This window comes from Zingiber officinale, chromosome 2B, assembly GCF_018446385.1.
Source record: "Zingiber officinale cultivar Zhangliang chromosome 2B, Zo_v1.1, whole genome shotgun sequence".
Lineage (NCBI taxonomy): Eukaryota > Viridiplantae > Streptophyta > Magnoliopsida > Zingiberales > Zingiberaceae > Zingiber > Zingiber officinale.
In genome coordinates, this window is record NC_055989.1 from 80,657,401 (window position 1) to 80,675,372 (window position 17,972).

Consider the following 17,972-nt stretch of genomic DNA (forward strand, 5'->3'; position numbering starts at 1 on the left):
TCAAAAGGTGAATTTAATCCTCCGACCCGTAGAATACCGAGACATGGGGGGTTGATCACAAAAGTAGTCCGGGTTACAACGAGGATACCCTAGGCAATCATGAAGCTTCATGGGTCTGGCTTGATTAGGCGTCACACAGTAAGGGAAAGCAACTCAAGAACCATGGGGCATCATGACAAGAGCCTCCATGAGCAAGCAGTTCTTCAGCAATGTTGTCGTGAAAGTAGACGTCGTGTTAGGATGGATACACTGGTGTAGTTTCAAAAGATCACGCTGGGTAAATCAGAATTACTACCTATGCAAACAATCAATGAGAATTAGAAAACCGAATATAGGTTAGTATGTCTACCGTCATCGTGATGAAACTAAAGTCCTATGATCACTTCTTGATATTAGATTTCTTCCTAAAAACTTTTCCTCGCGATTTTCTCTGTTTTTTCAAGACCTTCATAACTTTGGATTCTCTAAATAATTATTTTCACATTGTAGATCGGTACTCGATTTTCCATTCTCGTGGGATCGATATTTTTATTATTTGATGACAACCGTACACTTACAGTTTGCACCATCAATGATGTAGCATAAGAGGAGATTAAATGTTGGGAGATTTGAGGAGTAAAAATTGGAATAAAGTGATAAAGGAATATAAAAACTTAGGTATCACATCTAAAAATTTCTAAGCATCACACCATAGAGAGATTGTATTACACAACCAAAGCTAACTCTTAAAACATTGATATCTATTCCATATCCCAGTATTACAGCAGAACACATACTTATACTAAGAATTACAAAGGACTCAAATAATATAAATACTAGTAGATTGAATCATTGAAAACATCAATAACTCATAAAAATATATAAGAAATATAAAAGACTGATAAATATATTACAATCATACAAGCATGAAAAATTAAAGTATATTAGAATCGTGGAACATTTAATGCCTTTTTTCTAACTTCGACTTTTAAAATTTATGATCTTTATATTATTTTCCAAATAAGTTTATATTTTTCAAAACATACTAAATTAATAATGGAGTTTTTATAAATTTGAAAAAAGAGATTAAAGGGAAAAAGTTGTATGAATGATATAAGTTGGAATCGAACCCACCCGTGTTATTAGAAGATTTTGGAATTGTATGACATTTAATGTTATTTTTTTAACTTCAGCCTGTTTTTGAAATTTATGAACTTTATATTATTTTTCAGGTAGATTTATCATCTTTCACGATATACAAATTAATAATCAAATTTTTATAGATTCAAAAAACAAAAGAGATTAAAGGGAAAAAAAATTATAAATGATAAAAGTTGAGAACCCACTAGTATTTTTAGGCCAGAAAAAAATTAATTCTACAACACATCATAATTGAAAATCAAACTTTAAATGCTTCATTAATCATTAAAATATCTTAACGTTTACCATACCCTGGAGAGCACCAAGAGAATAAAATCTCTCCTTATTTTTTCATATTCTCAAATCAATTAAACTCAAGTAAGACATTCAGATTGTCACCCAGATATTTACGGTTTAATTCCCAACTATGACATATTTACATAAATTTTTCTTCCAAATGAAGGACGCAATCAAAGAATGTTAGGCTTCTAGACTGACCGCCACATGCACTTCTCATTTTCCATGATGACCGATAGAAAACTTCCGTGAGACTAGATAGATCATCCTCGAGAATAGTCAATGAGGCTAAATAAAATTATCATATTCTCAAATCAATTAAACAACAACAAACCATCTAAAATTCATACAATTTACAAATTCATACCAACAAAAGAAAATTAATATACACATCCAAATTAATTCATTAAATAAAAAATAGCAAAAATAAATTGTTGTGAACAAACATGGCCCTTTCTAATGACAAATTATCGGTAAAAAGAAAAAAAAATACATTGCTTAATACTGCATTTTAAGTATTAATTACAAAAAAAAATGCACGATATATTCCAACGCAAATGCACTGCATCTATGCAAAAAAAAAAAAAATGCAAGCTTTCAATAGCCTTGTCGGAAATGTATTCAAAATGAATGCATGTCAAATAAGATGTGGTGATCGGAAGATACTACCGGCGTTTATAAAAGCTCTTCATTTCGCGCCACAAACAGAGTAAAATATATCAGATGTGTCTTCATCACTCAGACTTACACTGTGCTTTGAAATATCTCAGAGCGATTTCAACCATTCCTCATGCAGGGCGGAGTGAAATTTCGACTGATCAGCTGTTTTATCTTTGGGCCAGCACTTGCGGTAATTTCAACAACTTGCTTAGGGAGGCCTGCCATTAAACTGCCATTAAAGTAAGACCATGTGCTACTATAGGCTAACATGAGGGTGTGAACCATTTTCTTTCGTACGTGAATGGTAGTGGGCAGCAAACAGAAACCTGCAGCAAACTTTTTCTAAGAGATGCAAAAACATTATAGCAGAGGGTTTAAACTTTAAAGGCTGACATGTGAACTCTAAATTACCACTTTTACGTTGAATATGGGTACATACTAAATACAAAATAATGATTAGGTGAGATGGCTGTACCATGTGCAAAAAACAAAGGAAACATATGGACAACGAAAGCAATAAAAAAACAAAGTTCAAAGTCATTATTTCAAGGCTTTTTGATAATTTAAAACAATCCTATCAACCAATTAATATAACTTTTCTACTCGTAATTCAAATAAGAAAGCAATTGTCCCAACGGCACATTTAAAATTACGGAATTCCCAAACTGCGCAACTAACTTTAGATTTCTATACTTATTTTTCATTTTACTCATCCTGCCAACCACTACTATATTTAAAAAGGTGTTGGATTTCAAAGAATAATATTATTGTGATGTTGCATTTCAAATATCAACACTACTGTTACGCTATTGTTATAGCACCACAGTGGTACTGATTTTAGAGTTTATCCAACCAAATTGAGGTTGATTTTCGAAAGAAAAGCGCCACTGTGATATTGTTCTTTGAAATCAACACCACAGTGATTGATGGGAGGGGTAAAATAGAAAACAAGTACGCTCTTTAGGAAATCTAAAAGTTAGGTACGTCTTTGGAAAAGTTTACAATTTTAAATACGTCCTTTGGTCAATTGCCGCAAACAAGATCAAAACTATCAAAAAGTGTCATCTACGATATGTTCTTCTTGTCTAATAGGATTAAGTTGGTTTTCCCTACTTATGGTGGCAAAAGGTCATACACTGATCCCGGAATGCTCACACGATCGGTCCCATGGCCATTTATAGAGAGGTAAATCATGACTTTGCCTTTGAACAGTTACTATTGCATGGGGGAGGACATGAAACTGGCAAGCATTTCGCTGTCAGGAAGTAACTTCTAGATCTCTTGAACGCCCCATGCAATGACCATCTGCCCATCCCCTGGGACGGCTTTTCCTACTTATGTATGTACACATGCACCAAAATAAAATAATTGAACTTACTACACAGGCAATCGCATAACCATCAAATGTGCTCGTTCCCCCAGTAAGCTCATCAAAAAAAAACAAGACAATCTTTGGTAGCATTATAAAGAGCTGATGCTTCTTTTGAGCATTCAACATACAAAGTGCCTAACAAAAGACCAATTTAAAAGATTAGTAGATATAGCACTCTCTATGTAGCGTGTTAAAATTTACAAATTTGCAAGGGTAAAAATATATGACCCACTTACTTTCACCGGACATGTTTCGATCAGTCGCACCAAAACGTGTAAAGATGGTATCAACAGAAGATAATTCTTCACGAGGTACCAAGCAACCCAGCTGCAAACAAGAAAACATGGAGATGAAGAGATAACATTTTAATGCTTCAAGTAACATATGTGCAGCTGAATTTCCTCTAGTATAACTTGGGACAACATAACTGATAAGCATGTTGTTCGCAACAATGTGGATTTTCCGCCCATATTTGGTCCAGTCAACAACAATGCATAAGGACGTTTAAATTTTTAAGTCATTTCCAAGGTGCGTCTCATTAGGAACCAGACCATTCCCATTATCTGAAACAGTATAAAAGGTAAGATATAAGTGTTTATCACCTCAATATTGTGTATGTTATCAATAATGAAATGTTCGTACAATCTTCAGTAAAAATTTTCTTCAGCCTATTCATCCTTAAATAACAGATTATACGGTTGTTTATTAAATTAGTCTACGAATTTGCTGTAAACATTGTCAAAGATTTGTCAGTAAATCATTTTTCAACTGGAACAAGCATGATCACAAAAACAAACCCTAGAAACAAGTGTCTTTGTATCAAGTTTGACAACAACCTTACTCATCACCCTGAAGAAAATTCTTTAATGTCATGATCAATGATAGTGTATGATTCAATTGGACGGAACGAGCCATAGTTAAGGGACAACAAATCAAATTCTAGCCTGCTGCTGCCTATTAGAATAATCTATTAAATGGGCAAACATTAAAAAAGTTGACTAATAAGAGACTCCTCTTATTAACATACAAAATGGTAACCCACCATCACTCAAATGAGTCTGATTCTTTCAAAAAAAAAAGTGCTTCTCAAATGATGCTCAACTCAAAAGCATATAGTAGCTATACTCAAAGCAATATTCATCATCTAGTATTAAATGACATCTAAACTATAATTAAATAAAAAAAATTACTCGTGACATGATGGGAATTATAAGGACCCAGATCCATGATGCACCCGCTGCTTCCTTATCCTATCTCCAACAAATGGAAAAAGCAGCATGGATGATGAACTGACTCGTCCAAATAATCTATCAATATCTAAAATTCTAGTCAGATACCCAGCTATCAAGGATATTATCTCTGAATTATTTATGAATCCCTCTACTATGTCAAGCAGATGATTGCTACCAGTAATATCACTCAAAGGATGACTGATCAACTTTATCAAACCAGAAGACATACATGCATGTAATGAAAATATCAATTTCTCAAGCAAAGAATCAAGAGCTAAGCCAAAAATCATGACCATGTACCTGACAACCCACCGTCATTATGATTGCTAAAAATCTCAAGTAGAGTCTGCCCATCCATTGTCAAACAATTTTTATATACATGGTAAGAAAAGAGTTCTCCATTGCATAAAGTATTATCTAGCTAATTCTAAAAATATTAATAATCAGAACAAATAATAACCTCAAGAAACAAAGAGGAAAATATTAAACAAGAAAAAAACCTACAATGGTTCATAATTAAAGAACCACCATGGGTTTCACAGTTCCAACTAGTTTTAAAACCATATAACTAATTGTCCTCAATTACAATCAAGCCAAATCAAAGTTTTATAAATTGGCAGATAAAGGTAGCGCCAAAATAGACAAACTAAGAAAATTTTCTACTCTCACCATTAGTACTGATAGGTGAGCAATAAGTCCACCAAGAGCACATAAAACAAGGTCGCAGTTCACAATACCATCAAATGCTGGCATAGAAGATCCTTTGAAGTATCCTTTAGAACTAACCAACTTCATAACTTCACTTGATTCTAAAAAATCTACACCAAGAGTTGTGACAGTCGATTTATATTTTCATTGAACTTGCACTTCAAAGAGGCAGCGTTGATTATATTATTGTCATTTTCTGCCAATGCTTTACTAGCAAAAGGAAGCATAGCTTCAATACACTGACTCACCAAAAGTTCAAACAATTTTGAACATTTCCTTAAAGCATCCCTCCGGTTTCAATTGTCTTTAGTTGCGCCAGCGATATAAATCCAAAATACAACCACAATTAAACCTCAATTCATATTTCATGCAATATTTTTTTGTTCGTCACTATATAAAAGTAATAATATAATTTTGAAGTACTAGACACTTGATCCAACCAATGTAATGCATTCATTCATTGAGAACACAATAAAGTTAAGCTAGAAAATAGAAACATGCCTCATAGGTGAACAAAACATTAATTTAGTAAAAAGACAAACATTAGAAGTTGATATAGATTCAAAGAAAACGCTAGAATATGACTTGCTAGAAAATACTTAGAGTTCGTAAGGATTGTAAATGTTTCTAATGTTAAGCCATGTTATCTAACTATAACCAAAAACTAGGATTATATAAAAATGTTGAATTAATTGGTTTAACCACTGGCACCAAATGAAAGTGGATAAACGAGCCAATATAATTAACCCAAAATCCAAAGGATTAAGAACTCAGTATATCAAAATTAATTAATCTATTATACGACATATTCCAATTTTCCTCAATAAAATTTCCAAGTAAATGTCTTTATTTTAGCAAGATGGATTTACATACTTGTCTAATACTATTTTTTTAGTGCCAAGATTGTGTGGAAGAATATTTTTACACAGCTCTTGTAGAGACTAGCTCCTCATGTATCATATGTGGTTTATAAATTTCTGTACACTCAAACATACATGAATTCAAAGTCACACCGAATTGTACCCAAATTTAATACTATCAATGAAACCATAATTGTTAATTGAGCATATCCATATTTGGACATTTAAATTATTAAAATATAAATTAATCTCATTAATTTTATCAATAATTATACCTCATTAATAATTTTATTAATGACAAGATCATAAGTAATTTCACCAATGTAATTAATCTAATATTATTAATTATAAGATAACCATCCTAATTACTTTTCAAACAATCTGGAATAAAATTCATTAATTAGAATGAAATCTCATTCTAATTAATTTTATAATCAGATAACTAAATTTTAATTAATATTTTTTGTTAAAATATTAATTTCACTCCTCATTCATTACTATATATTTTATTTTAATATCATTAATATAAAATTCTAACACTCCTTAGTCAAAAAAAAATTATAAAATTTGATTCAATGATAAATTCTATTTTAACCGTACTCATTAATTATATATATATATTTGATTATATAAACTGTGCAAAAACTTTGTGTCAAGAGGGAAACATAGTTTGTTGATTAAATAGCTTAATTAACTTTAATTGTTAAAATTTTCCACTTTTTGATGGGTTGTTTATTTGATCAATAAATTTCTATTTTGGACAATCAATTTTAACAATAGTCGGTTGTTAAAAAAATTAGTGAGATGAAGCAAAACCCTCTGCCTCTTTAATTTCATTCTAATGTTGAGGACTTAATGACACAAAAACATATATATAAATGTTTTGCCAATTGTAATTTGATTGAGGTTCCTCTTAAATTTTAATATGATATCAAAACTATTGTATTAAAAAATTTATTTTAGATTTAAAAGTAATTTTATTCATGCTATTTTTTCATAACTTTAAGACATGCTTTAAGTTTCATTGGCAACTTATATCCAATGAGAACCTTAGTATTTTATAGTTATTTATCAAATGAGTTGTTTCGTCTTCTGCTCGTGATTTCATCTGGTTGATGTGTTAAAGGGTAAAATGTGAATCCAATCAATTTCTATTTGTCTTTTGATGTAAACAACAGTATCCACAAAGGATGTGGTATTGATTCAATTGAGCAACTAATCAGACAAACAATCATAACTAGGTATGGATACTATCTTGGGCGATTCTACATTGAAAAGACTAATTGGAACAAAGTGATTGAAATCGTCATGGGAGGAATGAGATCACCAGCTGTTGTCATAAAACACTTGTGTAGATTGTCAAAGGACTAGGGTGAGAGAGGTAGGCTAGTGTTGGGTTATGATATAGTGTTAAATAAAGAGAGGCTTGTTGTGTTTGATAGGTTAAAGGAAAGATGATTGGCACAGATTAGTGGAGAGAAATTATCATAAGTGGCAAATTCAATACAAGCATTTTATAGGTTGAGTTCGGTAAAATTGATCTCAAGTAGTCGTTATGTTAAATGTGATGTAGTGTTGGGAATAATTTCAGTGTATCTATTTCTTTTTCTTGGTTTGCTTGCAATATTTTTTGTTATTAATAACATGCTAGTTATTATTCATATTAATAACATGCTAGTTATTATTCATATATGGTGTTTTGTACTTGAGGTTCAAATGCTATTTGTTATAGTTCCTGATTAAGGTATGTTGATACCCAATTATGTCAATAGTCAAATAGAATTACATTGTAAAATAACTTGGCACTGATACAAAATGACATACTCTGGTTGCAGATAAGCTCTCTTCGATTATCCATGGATCATTGCAATTTTGGTTGCATGGCTTAAACCACCAATAACTATACAAAATTATGTTTTCAAGTTGGAGCAGACACAAGGTAATCCTATGCTCCATATTATAATTACCTAGGAGCGCACAGAGTAATACTCATACTCTTGATTGCGAGCTAGCAGTATTCAGTTAGATTCGAGAATGTATTCAAGCATTCGGAGATTTTTATAGTATTGTAGTTAGTAACTTTACATGTTGCAATCAATTTCCTATTCTAGCTACCATCTCTTGCCTCTACGTTATTGACAAGAGAGTGCGTAGGATTTTATTTTTTTGGATAGCTAAAGGAATTATTACTATAACTTTCTTTATAGGGAACCACCTAAGAATTTTAATACCCACGTATCCATGGTTTGTAATTTGCAAAATATCTTGTAAGTTGTAACCTTCCAAATGTGATATAGTTAGTATTTGCAGTGAGATACATTAGAATCATTACTTTTGTGTCTCTTATGAGTAATACTATGATGGCATGAGCTTGTCTAAACTGCTCCCATCAAAATTTTGGTACCAGCCTAATAGGATCACAAGAGATTGTAGTGCTGTTGAGGAGGTCATGACATTGAGTCGTCATAGTTTTGAGCAAGAAATTTACTTGTTCAAGAACTGAACATGTTATACTTGTATTAAGCTGAACAAATTAGTAGATGTTGTACCTTAAGAATAGAACATATAGTGATTGGCTAGCCAAAATTCATAATAGTGTTTTGTTCCAACAGAGCAAGTTATAGAAGCTTTTTTTTTTTTAATCAAAAAGCTTCTTTATCATCTGAAGTAATTTAAAAACAATATAAAGACCATAAGATGTTCAAACACAGTTTCTGGTTCCAAACATTGGAAGATGAAATTAATTGGTAAGGTATATAGCGATAGCACAACAAAACTATAATCAGTACATTGGTGATATTCTGAGGACTAAGTTACAAGATAGTGTACTTTTCCTGTGTGATCTGCAGCCTTAACAACTTCACCTAGACATACAATAGGCCCCTTGTGATGTTGATCCAATCTAGTCAACCACTTCCTGGATCTGATAAGATCAATCAAATTGTGTGGAAGGGTAGACAATATAAAAATAGATGCAACTAGTTTGACAATATTCAAGCAGCAGCCATGACTTATGTAGTCTTTGGTGAATCACGAGATCACACACAAAACTTGTTGTGCATCTCCACGTAACAAAATAGTAGCATATCTACGATATTGATTAAGATTCATACTCCACAGATAACAATAAAAGCAACCATTACTTAATCAAGAGTTCCTTAATGAGTACAAATGTAGTGGTGCTGAAAGCAGTAACAGGAACAAGGATCATAAGTCATAGCTTTAAAACCATAAAGGATGACGAGGAAATTTTCCAAATTAAATCCAAGGCTAATTGAAAATTAAAACCTCACAAAATCTAAAGCAAGAGCATAAGACTAAAATTGGGTAAAAGATAAATCATAAATGTAATTACCTCACCAACTTTTATCTCTTTAGATCCATCACCATGTTATCTTGGCACGAAATCCTTCTTCTATGCACTCTATTTCCGCTGTGGCTTTATCCTGATGAATGTTTGACATAGTTAAAATAAAGGGAAATAAACTAATTTGAATAACTTTAAAATGTGTGAAGGCGGGTTTGGTGACTTAAAGTTTCCACCTCACAGAGCACTTCACCTGGAGAAATTGTCACCTTCTTTCTTTAGCCGCCTTGCAATGTTGACCTATAAAGGAGAAAGTGCAGATGTGCTACAAGCCATACAAACAATGGAACTGATGTTTGACATACAAGGCCTATAGACCTCGGTCATGGTGGGTGAAAGAGACGACATCCCATGCTTAGTGTCGGTGAAAAAGTACATAAATAGCACAAAACAGCATGTTATCTGAGTTATTAAGCGTGAGATACCATGCTGTCAACTTTAATTCTAGGTTTAGGATAAGAGATTGTCACCATTCTACCTCCTGCTCTGCTTCATAAGAAAGAATTCTTTGCAATAACACAGGCATGTTCACTCTCAACTATTAGACTTTGATTCATTAATTAGAAACGAATAATCAGATATTTAAAAAAAAAACATCAGCAGGTACTTGATCTCCAATTGGTAGATGTAGAATATCACAAGGAATAGTAATATTTTTTCTGAACTGTACCTTGCTGCTTGTATAGAATTTTGTTTTTCCCTTTATACAAGTCGTTGAACATTACAGTCACAAATGCAGCTAATTGGATGCTTGCGACAATTTGAAGGCCATCGTGAGCACCTTGTGACCATCCTTCCATTGTAATACCCACAGTTAAGGAACTCAAGGCACGTCCAGCCAAAATTATCAATGTAGTGACTTGAAGTTGCTCACATACAAATACTCGTAGATCGTCTCCTGCCTCCTAGATCTTGTACCTCCTCTTTAGCCTGTCAAGTCCATCACTCGTATATTCACTGAGCTTATTTGTAATTCAGGAGCGCTGAGGGAATAACTTAAAACAGTGCATGTATTCTGACTTGTTAGGCCAGATGAAAAAAATGAAGAATAATGAATTGGGACTAATGATGTTGAGGGAACACTAATTTATTGACAAGTATTGCTTCTTGGATGAAACGAGAATCTCCAAAATGATATTTCAGTTGTCCAAGAAAATCAGAAACAGTAGCTCAATTAATAACTTAACACTAGTCTTTTTACAGTAGCAAACTTCATTAATTCAGGGTACAGGTTGCTTACATGATGAAATCCATGTACAATCGCTTTTGAGCATTGAACTAAGAATTTGTTGTAAACAAAACTAATCTTCATCCATTGCTTTCTCAGTGGGCATCTCTTCCTGACCTTGCATCTCATCTTCAGACCTTGGTGAAGGTGGTGGTAAAACCTCCAGCACTAGATCCACAAGTCCCTGAACTTCGTCTATCCCTTTAACGTCGTCTTTTGCTAGACACTTCTCACCGTATTCTATAATCTGCAAAGGTAAAAGAGCAACAGATAAATTTATATGAGGAACAAAAGGAGATATTTAGAGATGAACCAGAATATTTTGAGGTTAATCACTTACATAAAATGGTAAAGATTTAGGTTAAAGTGGTCCAGTTGAAAATTTAATTGTGGTACAAGTTCTTTCACTTTGACAAATTGAGTAAATCATTCACGGTATTGAATCAAATACAAAAGGGAATAGCAGATGCATTTGGATAAGAGCTCCTAAAAAGGGCATATTGCATTAGGAAAAAGTTTTTGGAATTTGAATAATCCAACATATGCTCCAACTTCCAAGCCAGCTCTTGATTCTTATATTGTCACGCCCCAAAGGAGTCTCTACCCGGTAATAGTGACAAATGAAACCTGAATACATAGTCACTCGGCTGTACAAGTATAATAATAACCTACAGCCCACACGGCTGAAAATAAAACACAACCACGCAGTTTAATATACAGCTCACACGGCTGAATGAACAACCACGCAGTTGTATACACAGCCCACACGGCTGGAAATAAGCAAGGAAAACTCATAAATCAAAATGACAGGATGCTAGTTGACTAGACTTTACACAACAAATAACAAACGATAAAAGTAGCCTTAGGCACCAAGTCCACGACAAAATATTACAATGCCAAGTATATAAAATCTAAAAAAATGCAAGAAAAACATAAAGCAAAGTAAAGATCATTCTCCGATATGACATGGGACCGGCAGATATGATATTCCAAGCAACTCCACAATCATCTACCTGCTACTTGAGGAAAAATGGCAATACACAAATGAGGTGGTGAGTGTGGGTGACTCAGTGGGTAATAGACAAAATAGTGCATGATCTATATAAAACATGGAGATCAAAGTATACAGTCTCAACAGGAAAATAAGGACATGATTATATACGACATAATCAATGCACATAACCATAACTGACATAATAAATGCACATACCCAATCTGGAACCAATTCATACGATATAGTGATCAATAAACTCACTAGGGATCAACAACAGATCTGTTCATAACACATGAGCAATATAACCGACGACGTATACATGTATGACAAATGAACATGTATGAAACATGACAACCATATGTAACAATCATATCTCAAGCATGTGCAACAATCACAAGCAAATGTAGATATATTTCTGAAAGATGCACCGCGTATCATATGCAATATGCACGTGCATGCAACATGGTCACTCCCGCCCACCCCTCAAGGCACCACAACCCCTGTGTGGCCGAGAGGTCAGGACAATGCCAACTGTACTACCCTCCAAATACCACTATAGAGTGGCCGAGACAGGCAGTTTGCTAAGTAGCTATTTAACTACATAGCATCGAGGTCCCTGACTGCTCTAGCTCCTGACAACTGTACTACCCTCCAGATACCACTATTCTCGAGTGGCCGAGGCGGACAATGTATAACACTAAGCGGTCGAGTGAGCATGACAGGACTAGCTCCACTCCAAGCTACCACTCTCCCTCCGTTGTCGAATGGGAAGCTAACATGACTAATGACTAGCTCATACCGCAAGGGAGCAATGGTCATCAAATTAGCTCATACCACAAGGGAGCAATGGTCGTCAACATGCATATATATGACTGTCGACTAGCTCATACCACAAGGGAGCAATGATCGTCAGCATGCATATAGTGCAATGATGGACATGATATAAATAATCATGATACCGACATGATCATCATCAATGCAACATCTCAATCCACATAAGTACCCCTAGTACATGATCTGTCAATCACCTAAGTCTATAGGTTCAAGTAGATCCAACAGGTGTCTACTAATCAACAAATATAATCAGTAGCAACATCAACACATACACACCAAACAACATAAGTATAATCATCATGATACCTCCAAGAATCACATTAGACACATGTGCTCACCCAACAGTATAATCGACATGATTCCTCTAATAGTACACACCAAACACGTGTGCACAACATAGGTATGACCAACATGTTTCCTCCAATAGTACACCCCGACACATGTGCACACACAACATACAAATGGTCGGTCAACATGGTGACTCTCATAATATATACCAAACATGTGTACACTCAACAACATATGCATAATCAGCATGTTAACACAGTCAACAAGATATCCCCTATCGTACATACTCTACATGCGTCACATGTGTAATTTATCTAATTACATATATTACAAAAAACTAAATCTTATTCCGAAACAAGTAGCTACTCACAATTTCCTTAATTAAATCTGACTTTTCCCCTCATAAACCCTAATATAATCCATCCAAATGATTAGATTAGGTTCAACCGAACGTCAACCATAATCATCCCACAACTAAAATCAAATCCAATTTATACACGAAATCACCTCCATGACTTACCCAAATCCGATTGCCCAAGTGTTGACTCACGGTCGGCGCAAACTCGCTGCCGGAAAACAATCGCTGAGCTAGGAGAAGCTGCTGCCAGAAAACTGTGACCGGATCTACAGTGGTCGGCCAACCAATTAAGCACAATATCCCAATACAGAAAAATGCAACTAGATCTTTGCTGATCTGATATCAAACATGTCTTACCCCAAATTAGATCCATAGCCTCCTCTCTGATAAAATCCAAGTTGTTGTGGTGGTGAACCGAGGCAGAGGGGCGGCGATGGCACTACGACATCGGGTTGAAGGAAATCAAGAGAAGAGGAAGAAGAATCCGTGGTGACTACTGTGGAACTGAGCTAGGGCAGAGGAGGGCAGCGCGGTGATCAAGCGGAGCGGCACCAACATCGATGAGATCGGGAGAGAGCCCGACGGTCGGCGTCGCGTGGAAGAAGGGAGGTGATGCTGCTGCTTCTGGTCGATCGGTGATCGGCGGCCGACGTTGAGCTTCTCAGCAAGGAGAGGCTCGAAAGGGGGCACTGGTCACCCGCAATGGTCGGCTGGAGACTCCAGAAGAGGGGAGATCAGGTGGCACTCGGCGGCTGGTGGCCGGCGTCGGGCCGTGGCGGTCGGCGACGACGTAGAGAGTAGAAGGGAGAGGGCGATCGACAATTAGGATCAAGAAGAGATCAAAAGAGAAGAAGGGGAAATCGACGCGATTAGGGAAATGATAGTTAGGATTTAATTAATTAAATCCTAAGTTAATTCCTCAATTTAACTCCCATTTAAATGGTTATTCCAAGTAAACTTTTTTTAGCTTATAAATTCATCCGTTTAAATCTCATAAATTTTCTAAAATTCTCGAAAAATCCAATAAAATTATTTCTCCAATAACATTTATTAATTAATTTGTCATATCTTACATATACAGGATTCCTGAAATATTCATAACTTTCTCCTTGCAATGAACAAATGCATCTTTAGCATTCAATTCAATAAGCACGAACCTATTTGAGTCTGTCCAATAGGCTACTACTCTTTAGTTCAGTGCATTGATTTTTCTATATAAACTCCAAATAGGAAATGTTTAGTCATCACTATGCTGACCATGGAAAAAGATACATGAAATTTTAGGACTTCTTTAAGCTGTACAACAAAGGAATTATTGTTCATAAAAAATCAGTTTATGATTTCGCTAAGGTGTAGAACAACAGTATGGCAGTGGCTCCCTTCCATATCAAGTTAAGTGTGCATTTAAAACCATGCCTCTTCAAGAACATATCATCAGATCAACTCAAGTAATTGACTTAGGTTTCTCTACTTTGATTTATTATTGGTTACTCTGAAGTAAATCCTTTAAGCTCAATGAGCACTAGATAGCGTGAACTAAATATTAAATAGACTGAAAATATATTCTATTATAAAGCTGAAAAGACAACTTAGTCCAGTGTATATCTAATCTTTTGCAACATAAAGTATCAACAAAGTAAAAAGGAAAAGAGAAACATTGATCGTAAAAGATTCAACAAGTAAAATGGACTGTTTATTTGAGTAAATAAAAAAAGTGATTACTTGTATCATGCTTACTGCATTAAGTTTCAAAATGTTGTGAGTTAATGAGTCATCTCAACAAAGAAGTATCTCAAGCTCGCTTATATCATAAGGTAGAAATTAATTAAAACTTGGTAATATGAAGAGAGAAAAGAGTGTGATGGTTACAAGGAACTTAATCATTATGCTTCTTTGGAAATTTCTAGTTTCACACTTTTTTTTTGTCTATTGGTAAGAGTTAATAACGAATATCTCATTAGATTCTCATTGTATTATTTATAGTAGATGCCAATTATATTATTATTAATTCTTAAAAAAAATAAGCTTTTTGACTAATTTCTTTAAAACGACCGCTTTTGCGCCCCACATGTTTGTCCACATACTACATATGGATTAAAATATAGCCCTACCACAAATTGCCTACATATATCATTTAAACCTTGTCCTTGCTTAGGTCTTATAGAAGCCAAATAAAAAATATTAAGTAATAATCACATGGAGCAACTATCAAATCCTCCCTGTACTAGAATCATCTTTGTCAATGTTTTTTGGCATTCTTCAAATTCTAGACACAGAAATTGGCATCTTAAATTGAACATGCTTATATCTTTCTATTGTGTATGATATACTGACATCTAATTAGCCATTTAATGCAAGTTCTCAGTAAGTGGTAAACAGGTAGCTTTGTCATAGACAGCGTCCAAAAAGTATGAAAGTGAAGCTCCCAACCACACTAGTAAGCCTCATCTATCATGAGTTAAGGCAGCCCCGCGCACGAAGCTCCCGCCATACGAGGTCCCAGGGAAAGATCCATTGTACGCAGCTTTACCCTACTTTTTACAAGAGAGTCAATAAAATCAAGCATATGATTTCTTAAGTTGGCTGCCTATTCAATGTGAAAGTCTCAACTTCTTTAATCAATTTCTAATGCTGATTTTTTGTTCCAGATAAGCTAAGAACAAAAGAAGGTGGGTAGGATAAGCGGAGATTATAATAACACTTAATAATGCTAATTAGGCCGTACTCTTCAAATGAGGTAATAAGTGAATTCACTATGATGAGGTATTGCATGGAAATGATTTGCACAGATCAAAACATGAACGTAAGTAATTAATCCACGTAATCAATGATGATGATCTGAAGGATAAATGTGCATCGAGTATCACACCTTCCCAAGCTGATAAAGTATAATGCTATATATATATTTATATAAAGTGGGGAAAATGAAAACTAAAACAAGAAGACATACCGTATCAATAATAGCTGGGTTGGATGGCCGCAGGTTTATGATATTGAGCTTCTCCACTTTTGCAAGTTTGAACTTTTCGGTTTTATTCAAAAACTCATTGATTGATTCCTTTATCTGACTACAAGCAGCGGTTTGTAACTCAGCGACGGAAGCAATGTTAACAGGGTTGGAGAATTCACTTCAAAGTACGTTGGATCTTACCTTGCACTCGGAAGGCGCAGCCGCACCAAGGCACCCCATAGGGTCGCTCGTCGCGCCTCTCCCGCGTAGAAATTCGAGAACCTCATAGTTGGTGAGAGTCCCGGCATTTGCCTGTAACCTGTGGCGCATCAATTACGACCGTGCGCGATCGTGAATCAACAAAACCATAACGAAAGAATTCATTGGGAAAGGGAGAATTTACACTTTCATAATGTAATGTAGCGCGTCGAAAGGGGAAGAAACCTAGCTAGGGTTTGGTTGGTCAAACAGGAGCAGGGAGCTGGCTCCGGACGACGAGAGGATACGAGAAGGATGGGAAGCGGCGGCGTAGTTCGATGCGTCGGCAAAGAGAGCGGAGGGAAGAAGGGCGTTACCTTTCGCTATGTAGACGGAAAAACCCTCGTCCCCTAAACCATAATCCAAACACTGAAACACCTTCTGAGAAATAGGAGAAAATTCAAAATTTCTTCAGGCTTTTAGAATAATCAAAGCGGTACCAAATTTCTAAGGATGATAAAAAATCAAAGAAGTCCTAAATTTTGCAACGTAGTTTCAGACCACCCCTTCTATGTTACCGGTCGACAGAGATCACGTGTCACGCACAAATAATGTGAAAAGTTGTCTCAGGGTTATGATGTAACGGTAAGATATCTAAATTCTCACACAGATATTCATGATTCGAATCTCAACTATAATAAATTTATAGAAAATTTTCCTCCAAATAGGACACGCAATTAAAAGATACTGATTTCTTCGACTGGTACTTCCCAATTTATCCTGATGACATATAAAAAATTTTCATGAGACCGAATCAATCACCCCATGCTCTACGTTAATCAATTTTTTTTTTTAAGTTTATACTGAATCAAATCCAACCACATTCAATTTTGTATATTTGATATTTGAATTCACCTCAAAAATATAAATAATTTTAATTCCATTTGAATTGTCGGATGAGAACTATAATTTAAATTGATTTAAATTTGAGACCTTAGCATATTTAAATCAAAATTATACAAAAACTAATCAGAGTTTGGCTATGGAGTAATTTATAAATAATGAAATATATTTATTTAATAATTAAACTAATAAATTTGGAGAAAAAAATTATTAAATAAATTTATCAGATGGTTTATGTTAATAACCACGGGTGATCAGTTGGTTAAGTTAGGATATGTATGAACAAAAGTAGCTAGCTTCTTTTGAACTTAAATGACAGTAGAAAACTTGAAGAAACTTAAATGACAGTAGAAAACTTGAAGAAAAGCTCTTAATTGTTACGATTTTAAATTTTATTTGGTATTCATCTTTTTTTTGGAAATGATTAATGTAAGAGTCTATTCGTCATTCACAGGTATGACACTATAAAAATCTTTTTTCCAGAGATGAAGAAATTTCATACCAACTCAAATACGAGAATACAAATAAAATTACATAAGAAATCGAGAGCGACTTTATAAGAATGAACTTTCCTTTAGTTGCTCTTTTCTTATCTTGGTTAACC

General features: G+C 34.5%; 1 protein-coding gene and 1 long non-coding RNA gene across 6 annotated transcripts; both read right to left on the minus strand.

Moving 5' to 3' along the window:
- Nucleotides 1-1,870: 1,870 nt before the first annotated feature.
- LOC122046009 lies at nucleotides 1,871-10,548 on the minus strand. 5 transcript variants are annotated; one of them, XR_006130162.1, is made up of 6 exons: nucleotides 10,286-10,539; nucleotides 9,792-9,855; nucleotides 9,604-9,694; nucleotides 3,877-4,011; nucleotides 3,685-3,775; nucleotides 1,871-3,583 (listed from the first exon to the last, which is right to left on the minus strand). It is a non-coding gene; the product is annotated as an uncharacterized LOC122046009 (long non-coding RNA). The 5 variants fall into 5 exon arrangements; XR_006130164.1 differs by having other exon boundaries at nucleotides 1,871-4,011; nucleotides 10,286-10,408; nucleotides 10,494-10,548; XR_006130161.1 differs by having other exon boundaries at nucleotides 3,685-4,011.
- A 200-nt stretch (nucleotides 10,549-10,748) lies between these two features.
- Nucleotides 10,749-16,914, minus strand: LOC122046008. The gene is made up of 4 exons (XM_042606478.1): nucleotides 16,671-16,914; nucleotides 16,469-16,586; nucleotides 16,268-16,381; nucleotides 10,749-11,090 (listed from the first exon to the last, which is right to left on the minus strand). Exons 1-4 carry the CDS (start codon nucleotides 16,676-16,678, stop codon nucleotides 10,917-10,919), a joined length of 414 nt encoding a protein of 137 aa, XP_042462412.1. The 5' UTR covers nucleotides 16,679-16,914; the 3' UTR covers nucleotides 10,749-10,916.
- Between the last annotated feature and the right edge of the window lie 1,058 nt (nucleotides 16,915-17,972).